This window comes from Maniola hyperantus, chromosome 21 (genome assembly GCF_902806685.2).
Source record: "Maniola hyperantus chromosome 21, iAphHyp1.2, whole genome shotgun sequence".
Taxonomy (NCBI): Eukaryota; Metazoa; Arthropoda; class Insecta; order Lepidoptera; family Nymphalidae; genus Maniola; species Maniola hyperantus.
This window is the reverse complement of record NC_048556.1, coordinates 820,114-831,198: the sequence shown is the minus strand read 5'-3', so window position 1 is coordinate 831,198 and position 11,085 is coordinate 820,114. Positions and strand designations below refer to the sequence as shown.

Here is an 11,085-nt window from a genome sequence, read left to right as displayed (position 1 = left end):
CACAAGTAGAGCAAGGGGCGCTTTCGACCCCGCTGAAACGTTACATTAAATATCCGTGAAAGTACTGGAAGGTTCGATATTAGTGACATATAAATAAAATTATTATTAGTGAAAAATAAAATAAATTTTCTAGAAATTTATTTTTATAAATTATATTTTTTTAAATTTATTAAGTGATAATTATTATTAAAATTATTTTGGTGTGATTTCAGTTCGACTGGGAAAAATGAAGGCTTTTACGTCAGTATTATTATGTATCGGTGAGTACACTTTTAGTATATAATTAATTAACAATATTAATTTATTAATCTGATAAATATTTTTTATCATAACATTATTAATAAAAGATGGAAAATGCCTTTAGTTTTTAATAATTAATTTTACAGTAGGTAGGTACAGTACATAATAAAAATATAACCATTTAAATAAAATATAAACTACTTAATATAAAATTAAACCAATCAAATAGGTAGGTAAGTAAATAAATAAAAGCAATAAAATAATTTTAATTTATTTTAAATTAGAATCTGTTTTGTTGAGTTGTTAATATGGATACAAGTAATAACGACGTATCGATCCGTCTAGTAAAAATAATGTGAAATGTAGAAATATTTTTAAAATTGATGTCTGCGTATGCAGATGCTCACATTTTCCAGCTTTTCAAGAGTAGGTACAATAAAGATCATGAATAAGAATACCGAAAAAGAACCTAGGTACTTTTATAATCATAACACTCGTAACATTATCGAAAACATTAGGTATTATGTGATATCGTATTTCTGTTAATGACTTTCTCCTGAAACCGAAGCTCGTGTTAAATAATCGTATGACTAAAACCGCAATGTGTGGTCATGAACTTCTAATTGAAAGTTCATTGATTAATTATTAGTTACCGTCTTACGACAAAATCTAATACTTCAGTCAACCCAAAGGCTTCCTGGAGTGGTGGTCTAGTAAAATAATGTAGGTAAATATTTAGTAGAAAAGGACCTTGTCATCATTGTTTAATATATACGAGAATATTAAGATCAAGTATTTCCTGAATCAATGGCCCTTATTCTGTCGTAATACTTATTATAATTTTTGTCTGAAGTTTTTACCGTCAAATTAAATAGTTCTTGTATGAAAACTCCCAAATGAGAATGATCCTGTGCCTGGCTAACTGTTATATTTTAGTACTAGAGTAATCATTATATTTATTACTTTTTATTATTTATATGCTTCTCCAATCTTTTCTCGTTTCAAATATTTATCACATTTTGTTCTGTTTTATCATGCTTTGAACCTACATCTCATTCGATTAAATACGTATAATAAGTATGATATTATGGGTCATAATCTTACGGACTGCCATCGTGTATTATACATGATCTATTATGATTATATATATTGAGGTTGTTCCGTTTTACCCTCATTCGCTAAATTTTTATGATTGCTGTCCTATCTCTATTTTATGTCCTATACCTAACTATTCTATGTCGTATTGTATTATGATTATTATTCATATTATCAGCCTTTAATCATTAACGGGTAAATACCCGTTAATGATTGAAGTCCGTAACGAAATAAATTAAAACGCCTGCGCGGTGCGCCATTGTTTATTAACATATAAACAGCTCTAGCCTATTACGAATTGATTTTATCACCAAATAAATTGTAGCATTAATGTGTAATATCACGCATACAACTGCGTTACACAAACAAATGGTGCATATCCATTAATAGAGGATATTATCTAATCGATATTACACTTAGGAAGTAAATAAATAGTTACACTTCCGAACTGGTCCGATTTATTCGATTCAATAACTAAATACTACTACAATATTAAATAATATATTCGGTTCAGTGAATCGGATGATCGTGCGTGTAATTGTGTAATTAACTGTTATGTTGTTTTCGTTAAGAACACTAATAGGAGATTTATTATGTACGTCTACATGTATATTACTTGTTGTTTATTAATTAAAAATATTTACTATAATTTATGGTTCTTTATTATACTTTAATTTCTTAATTAGGCGTACCTATATCATTAACCAAGCAAGCAAAAATGGTTTCATTACTGCAGAGAAATTGGAGCCGTCTGAATTTCAGTATATTTTTCGCTCTGTAACTCGTTTGCTCCTTCTCTTTTAACTAATACTTTCTTTTACCATTAGCTAGGAATTCCAAGTATTAACATTAGCATATATACATATATATACCTTTTCAGTCATTTCAATAGCCGTTTTAGAATCATTTATAGGTCCAAATTTAACTTTTTAAAAAGCTCTACCAACATTACGTTAGGCATAATAATATTTATTCATCTTTTCATATCGATCGAAATCATACTTTTTTTAACTTGAAGATATAATATTCTAATCTGTTATTCGAATCTAACAATCGGGTCACATTTAATGCCTATTTTACTCGTATTAAAAGCATTTCTTACTTTTATATTTGTACAGAATATTTTTTTTGTTACAGGAACGCTTTCCCTCGCATCATCAGCACCCGCCGGTCACAAACACAGTCCACAAAGAGCTGAATACAACTACGAATATGCAGACAATTCCAAAGCAGCAGCATCCAGAGAGCCCAGAGAACAGCAAGAGGCAGCGAACCACTACGACTCTTACATCGAAGACGTCCAAACAGCGGCCACCGGTGGAAACACAGCGAAGAAAGGCTTCAGTCGAGGCAGTGGCTTGAGAACGATAGCTGTAGGATCTGCTAATCAGGCAAAGACTGCGTTAGGTAAACACCTATTTGATCGTTTCAGAAGTCAGAACATAATATAAGGAATAAAAATAATGATGTGTTCACATATAAATTATATTGAATACTTTAGTATTAATAATAACAAATGTACCTACTTTGCCAATCCACACTGTCTGCCAATCCGCACTTGGCCAGCATGGTCGACTATGGCCAAACCCTTATCATACTGAGAGGAGGAGCTTTGTAGTGAGCCGGCTATGGGTTGATCATGATGATGATGATGATGACTAAAAATAAAAGATCTACAAATATCTTGACATGTTTTCAATTATAACATCCGCATTTAGGAAATGCGAGTTCTTTTTATTCTTAAACAATTTAAGATCATCAGCAACTTTATCAAATGGACTTGATGTCCATTGCCGGACACAATTTTTTTTTTAAATTATTGTCACCAGTGATCTTCAGCCTTTCTCATTCAATTTCCGCGACCCTTTATCGTCGGTCCATAATGGACCGACGATAAAGGGATAAGGGATAAATTGTCTCACATAAGGTTACTTCTCACTCCTCCAATCGCCATAGTAAACGACTGAAGAACTTTATTTAAAAGTTAAAGCTCATAAGACTATAAGACCACTAAAGTAAACGATTTTTTTTAATTATTTTAGGTAACCAGCAAGCCGCAGGGTTCCAAGCAGCTTACGTAGCTAAGAATACCCTTGCGCAGTCAGCTGCTCAGTCCAGTGCGACTGCTCAGGCAGCGTTAGCTGGGAAGCAAGTTATTCTGGCTGGGTTAGAACAGCAAGTGAGGGATGCTAAAGTGGGTCTTCAGGGTGAAGAGATGCAGCTGCAGCAAGCGAAGAGAGCAGCACAGTCGGCGGCGCAAGCAGCGCAGCAAGCTATGCACCAGGTATGATAAACGAAGTTTTCAATATCTATCACCAATTTTTTGCCCCTAAAAAAATTAACGCTATTTTAGGCTCTCTTAACTCAATTTAGATAATTTAAATTTATTTGATTTAAAATCAATGATGGATAAAGTTTTAAGGGATTGATTTATTTGCGAGTATGGGAACAAAATTATATTTCTGAAAAAGAAATAAAATTATGGTAGGTAAGTATCTGATAGAGTATTTTAATTCAAAACATTAAATATTTATTTTACAAAAAAATATTAAACTTTTATTTTGTAGAAATTTTCTAAAAATTTATTTCTGGATATTTATTGTTACTAACATACTAACTTTAGTAAATATATATTTGTAAATTTTAATTATGGACTAGAACTGGTCTGAAATAAAAGATTATTTATTTATTTATTTATTTATTTATAATATTATTTTCAAATATTTTTATAGCATTGGCTAAAAAAGCTTCAAAATTTACGTTTTATTTCTGTTTTAAAATCATTAGCATTTAAAAATATCAGTAAAAGTCTGGAAAAGTACTTAACAAACTCGTTGATTCCTTTAGCTTTCGAGAAATTTTCTTTGAATTTTATTTGGGCTGAATCTACATAATTGAGGAAGGTGGGGGCAGACAATTTAATGTAAGTTTAACAAGCAACGGCTTGAGCCTTTTGAGAGATTGTCGATAGAGCAAAAAACCCGGCCAAGTACAAGCCAAACTCGCGCACCGAGGGTTTCGTACTCGGGTATTTTTTCGACATTTTGCATGATAAATCGAAAACTATTATGCACAAAAATAAATAAAAATCTATGTAAGAATGTACAAGTAGGTAAAGCCCTTTCATATGATACCGCACTTGGTATAGTTATCTTAAGTAACTACTTTGAAAATTGAATATATGTACATTTTTTTTTGTGATGTAACCATAATTATACACGTTTTTCGGATTTATTCCTTTACCTACCTACCAAATTTCATGATTCTAGGTCAACGGTAAGTATTCTATAGGGTTTTTTTGACAGACCACACGTACAGATAGCCACAGACAGAGAACGAAGTAATCCTATAAGGGTTCCTTTTTTTGAGGTACGGAACCCTAAAAATATTATTTTCAGCCAACTGTGCATAAACTTGACCTCATTAAGAATAATAGAGAATAATAGAATACATTTTGGTGGCCATTTTAATATCTTTGAAAAATCAATTAAAATAACAACAGGTCATTTCTTGCAACCGATCGCAACAATTTCGACACTGGTACAAAAGATGTCAAAAAAGTTTAATGTAATTTTGCGAAATTGCATCGATTGCAACTGTAGTGACCGCCGCCGTGGCTAAACCGTGGTGAAACTAACTAAGTCAACAATAAAATACAATATAAATTGCTTTTGCGTTGCATTGTTTAACTGTTATCATACCCTTTATTCTCTTGACATTGTTACGATCAAGTAGAATGTTTCAGTATGAAAATGCGAAAATACCGAATTGAATTGATCGCGACTTTGCAATTTATTTTCTATCTGTACCTTTTGATAAGTGCTGCGCATTTTCCCTAAATCGTCACTTTTATTTATTTAAACAGAATTATATACGATCGTCAGAATGGCATAAAAGAGAAAAAATAATAATTGGGTATCTACCTAATTAGAACTTACACCTAGCACGAGTTTTCATAGTTTTCGAAAACGAAATTTGGAACAAAAATTAGTAGGTACAGGATTGTAGTTAATAGTTAGTTATAGTTATATTAATAAGAACTAGTAATTTTATGTCGATTTTACTTTTCTGTTAACAAATTGTAACTCCCGCTTGAGAGATGTACAGTAATTTAAGGATTCGTTAGATACCTACCTACTTAGTTCTGGCATATCCTAAGAGCTTACGTGAAATAATATTAATAGGATACAGGAGTTATATGTACGGAGTAGGTAGATTTTTATAGTAGGTAATTGAGTAACTAGGTATCCAATATCCAATCCATCACTGACTGAACTGACTGGTTGGGTCAATGCTGCTTGGATAATAATGATTGACATTGTATGCATGTACGAAATGCAACAACAAACAAGAATTTCTTTTGTCGTAAGATCCTCGTCGAGAAATTTTACGCTCCAATAATCCAGAGTTGACACAGAAACACCAGACAGTCTAATTATATACTACAATAGTATATACATAGGTAGGTACTCGTGTACTTTTTGCTCTTTTTAAAGTTTTCTATCGCCCTTAAATTAGGTTAAGGTTACGAATATTAGACACGTTCTTGATTTTAATGTTATTTTTTATTGCGTTATTTTAAAATAGTTGTTATTAAGCCTACACTTTATTTTTAAACCCGTTTGAATAATAAGAATTAAGTTCTCTTAAAATTAGACAGACATAAATAGGTTCGTAACTTTTTTCCTAGGTACGGAAACTATAGAGCAGTTTCGTTAGAAAAACGTTGGTTTTGTAAGCTCATTAGATTAGCTATTTAGTCACGGTGTGGCGCGCGCGGTAGGCACATTTACCTTTTTTTAAATTTAACCGGATACAAAAAGCATTTAAGTACAAGAAAACACAAAAAATTCAGCCTAAACATTTTTGTCTGTCTTTGTTTCGGACGAACTTTAAGTTTTGTCCTTTGATTTTTGATTTAATCACCTTTTTTTTCCTTCAGCCTCCTATTCGGGGGATCCAAGGTTCCATTTCGGATACGCACCTATAACTATTCAGAGCTATGTGCGTTTTAAGCTATTAAATACCACTTCCTTTACCGGTTAAGGGAAATATCGTGAGGAAATCTGCATGCCTGAGAGTTCTCCATAAAGTTCTCAAAGGTGTGGGAAGTCTGACAATCCACACTTGGCCAGCGTGGTAAGCTATGGCCAAAGTCGTCTCATCAGGAGATCCGTGCTCAGCAGTAGGTCAGCGATGAGTTGAAGCAGAAGATGATAATGATGAGGTCTAATCACTTGCTTATCCACAGGTGAACGTAATCCAAGCGGCTTTGAATGCAGCACAAGCGACTTCAGAAAACGCAAACGAAGCAGCGTCACAAGCCGCTGGTGAGCTCGGTGCACAAACCGCCATGGTGGGAGCAGCCAGACAAAGGCTGCAGACCTTGCAAGACCAGCTTAAGGGAGTCAGGATCGACTTTGAGGCTACCCAAGCCGCTGCAAGAAAGGCTCAGGTATGTTATAGTTAGAGTTCAGTTCACAAAGAGATGGATTGAAACTTACAAGATCTGAGGATGTTGATGATTTTGTTGCAATGAAGTAACCAGCCATATTCGGAGATATCTTCGGGAGCTGTATAGAAGGATCAGGTATGGTTTCACAATCGGTTAAAACTTGAAAAGAGGACGGATGTTGAAGATTTTTCCACGGTTATGGGTGCTAATACTGCAAAATTGTGAAAAAGGCTGAGGTAAGATTCTTAGATGTAACTGAATAAAAAAATGTATAGGTGATGCCCAAGCAATAGATGCTGAAAATATAACATATTATATATGTAAATTTAAATTTCTCTATGACCAGACAGAAAAATCAAACTAAGTAGGTAGGTACGAGGTGACAGCAGTGAATTAGGGAGGAAAAACTTGGTAAGATCGATTTGATAATCTTAAAACCTGCATAAATATTTGGGAAAGCGTATGAATGACTTTTTGATGGTTTCCGACGTGTTAAGATGTTGCATAGCATGCTGAAATAGATCAAGGAATTCAAATTTACTAAATCGATATAAGATGATAATAGCGATTAAATTTTTCCATGTTTTTGAACAGAAAACGAGGAACGGCAAGGTGTACATAATAGAAGACGTAACAATATCGATGTACTTCTGAATTTCATCAGCTCATCATCATTATTTTGCTTTGTATTTTAATAAAGTTTGTTAATTTCTAAATCTTCTTTTCTTCTCGTACTGTTGTTTGTTTTGCTGAAAATTCACAACATTTAAATGTTACTCAATTTTCCTACACTTCACCAACTTCGTAGCAAAACATGATGAAATTTCTTTACTATTTCCGTTTTAGTAAATTTTATGCAACATTTTAGACGAGATTGGTCCAATTCCTTTTTTGTTTCACCAGGCTGCTGCACAACAAGCTCAAGCAAACGCCGCTGAGGCAGCCGCGAAGGCAGCCGCGGCTGGTCTCGCCGCAGGCCAACACAACAAGGACGCCTCTCACGAAGGTAGTACTAGCTACGAAGAGTACAAACAGGCACCTGAACAAAATAGCCAAGAGTACTACCAGACGGATTTCCAAAACTAGTAACGATAAGGGAATAAGTAGTTCAGTACTTGAAGATTTTCTTGTTATTGGTTCTATACCTAAGGAATTAAAAGCTGGTAGAAATCACAATGATGATTTCTAAACAGTGATCCCTGCATTTTTATGTTTCATAAATATTTTTCCATTTCCTTTTTTAAACAGTTTCAACGAACCAGTGATAAGAAAAACTACAGAGAGTACTCGGAACGTGAATGTTGTGATTATTGGAATAGGAGCACCATTCAAAAACAATACAAAGATTAAAATGTCAAAATCTATAAAGTTATAATTTTTTTGGTTTTTGGAATACTTAGATGATTTTACATACTAAATTCAGTTGCTATTTCATATTCCAATATCTACAATTTTGTAAATACATTGTTAATAATTGTATAGTTTTACCATAGATTAATACTTGTGATACTTTTTTACACCTTTCTTATTTTTACTATTTTTGAATGCAATATTTATTGAGGTAATAATATCGACTACTTTTGTTTTTATATTTTTGTATAAAAGTATATCACAAAAATGAAAGTATCAGTTTTGTAACAATACTAATTAGCAAGATAAGTGCGATGTCTCAGATTTAAGTTATAATGGAAAGAATTTTATTTAATAAACAGTCTATTTTGTTATGTTTCGTTATTTTAATGAGACTTTTGACTGCGACTTTTGACTCTTGACTTTTATCCTCAGACTTTCGACATCTCACTTATACTTATGACTTTCTTTGACTTGCCTTATAAACTTATTAATAATTATTTAAATTGATAATAAGTTAAAATTAACACAAATATATGCACTAACATTTAACTTGTCTTATGTTAATTTTATAAAAGGTAAACAGGTTATTAGATTTAAGACTAACTATGATGGAAACAATGAGTAAGTATATATCAATAGGTACATAGGTATTATTTAAACAAAATGCGCGTACTCAACAACTAATAGAAGATGGACGCGCGCTTCAATTGGCTGAGATATTCTTGCGCCATTCAAAAATACGCAGGTACATCGCTATAATTATAACGAGCATAATAAAGGCATAAAAAAGGCTAATGACTAATCTGAAACCGCTCTTAAAGAAAAGCCGTTTGCTCAAATAAATTATGAAAATACGTATTATACTCTATTCGCGGAAAGAAGTTAGTGTAGCGTTCTCTTTGTTACGTAATCCCATACAAATGATAGAGACAAAAATCTCAGTGGGCATTAACTATTTTGAAACACCAAATAAATCAATACAAACTAATCACAAACATCTTTTCAAAAAACATTCGAAATTCAATTTGAAAACATAGTTTCATTTGTGATTACCTAATCACACTTTCATTTGTGAGTAACTAAAATGGTTAGCGCCCCTGAGATTTTTGTCTCTATCATTTGTATGGGATAACGTAACACAGAGAGAACTATACTAACTTCTCTCCGCGGATAGAGTATAGTGGCAGTACAACCACTATTGTGATAAAACAATCCTGCTTTATATTCCGTTTGCAGACACAAAGGAACATTTGGTAATAGTAGAAGATGAGGAAGAAGTAGAAGAAGACGACGAAGAAGAAGACTGTGAGGAAGAATGAGACCTAACGTCAAAACCACTTAGCTAGTACAATGCCATTATTTTTAGAGTATTTGATTATTTTTAAATTAATAAAAATAAAATGAAAAATATACCTAGCGGGGTGCGATACCTACTGATAGTAGGTAGAAACCTATTACCTGATATTATAGAAGGTACTATTTTTGGAGCGTTCAGTGAGGCGAAAAATTACCATCGATAGAGCAATTTGGCCATAGGAATGGTACTTAAGGCCAAATTGCTTTACGATTTTGACGGAAACAAAATGTTTGTATGAACAGAATGTTTAATATTATGTCTTTTTCACAAAGCTATAAAATTACATAGACACACTTATTGTCTGCGCAGACGAGGAACTATTGTTCACTGCATCGCTTAGCGTACACGATGGACTAATAGTACGGCGAAACACCGAACCGTATAAGGGACTTATGTCCTCCGCGGACAATAATCCCTTGGATGCACAGGTCCTTATTAGGTAATAAAATCTGGAATCTGGGAGTTATTTCATTGAGTTCGAAATAATTGTTGTTAATTCGAAATAATTGTTTGCTGTAAAAATTACTACATTTTATAAGATGGTCCCGTACCTGTAAATCACCCTGTTTCAAAATAGTACCCTGTACAATCAATTATAGTCAAAGGAAAAGGAAAAGTCAATTAAAGTTAAAATGCAAGACGTCCTTAAGTTTCGTAACACGTTTACTTGCCATTTTTCAGATAAGTCTAATAATTATAAAAACTAATAGTAAGTAGGTACTTATAAAGAAAATAAAGACAGTTTAAAAAAATTCCGGATGTGAAAATTTACCTATAGGTAAATTTTCCCATCCGGAATTTTAGACTTTGAAGTATAAATAAATAGTTCGATGCCTATAGACAACAGCTATTTCGTTTCCTGAGTCTAGTACAAGTTTACACACCTCGAAAACTTTTCTTGTTTTAGTGTCTCGATAACATTTTGTCTACCGAGCTAGGGGCGCTGGCCGTAGTAAGCTCTGTAGAGGAATCTATCAAAACATAAAACTATAAAAACTCTTACTAGGGGTACTGGGGTTTAATCTACCTTTCTTGTGGGCTGTGATTGGTGGAAATGTTTAAATCCGCACCTCTCTAGTGCGACCATAATATTTTAAGGTTGACCATAAAAAATTGAGAATTTTTGTCGGTCAAACGAAAAATTTAGTTTTTTAATAAATATGTTATGTATCTATACGTATAAGTTTTAATTAAAAGAAAATAACCAGTTGTACAATAATCTACGACGTGAATACAAAAGTGTAGTTTTCCTGCGGCGTACTTGTACCTAGTCGTACACAGTATAATCTACTTACCTACCTTTTTAGTTTAATTTATGAAACAATGCAATAAATTTTTAAATTAAAAGCTGCAGTTTTTTGTCCTATACCCATGCAAAAATCCCGTTGCGTCGTTACGTTTCTCCGTTACGACGTGATTGAAGAACTTTGCATTTTTAGTACCTATAGGTAGTGATTAATTTTTACTTTGAATTATACAAGCCCTACCCACAAAATTATAATGGGTCCTTAGATAATAGTGACATCTGATATATACCTACCTAGGTATAGTAATAGATCTATACTATTACAATAAAGGGGTAAAG

General features: G+C 32.8%; 1 protein-coding gene across 2 annotated transcripts; it reads left to right on the top strand.

The window, feature by feature from the left end:
* On the top strand, positions 1 to 10,161 carry LOC117992298 (antifreeze protein Maxi-like). 2 transcript variants are annotated; one of them, XM_069505706.1, is made up of 7 exons: positions 1 to 71; positions 213 to 260; positions 2,473 to 2,742; positions 3,378 to 3,619; positions 6,587 to 6,790; positions 7,694 to 7,796; positions 9,380 to 10,161. In XM_069505706.1, exons 2-7 carry the CDS (start codon positions 227 to 229, stop codon positions 9,460 to 9,462), a joined length of 936 nt encoding a protein of 311 aa, XP_069361807.1. In that variant the 5' UTR covers positions 1 to 71; positions 213 to 226; the 3' UTR covers positions 9,463 to 10,161. The 2 variants fall into 2 exon arrangements, with proteins under 2 accessions (XP_069361807.1, XP_034835856.1); XM_034979965.2 differs by lacking the exon at positions 9,380 to 10,161 and having other exon boundaries at positions 7,694 to 8,300.
* Positions 10,162 to 11,085: the final 924 nt, after the last annotated feature.

What these genes read in the sequence shown, in the direction of transcription:
- LOC117992298 (XM_069505706.1), top strand. Translation starts at nt 227, where the DNA reads ATGAAGGCTTTTACGTCAGTATTATTATGTATCG. An exon ending in GTCAGTATTATTATGTATCG is followed by an intron (nt 261 to 2,472) that starts GTGAGTACACTT and finishes TTTTTGTTACAG; the next exon opens with GAACGCTTTCCCTCGCATCA. An exon ending in CGCAGCAAGCTATGCACCAG is followed by an intron (nt 3,620 to 6,586) that starts GTATGATAAACG and finishes GCTTATCCACAG; the next exon opens with GTGAACGTAATCCAAGCGGC.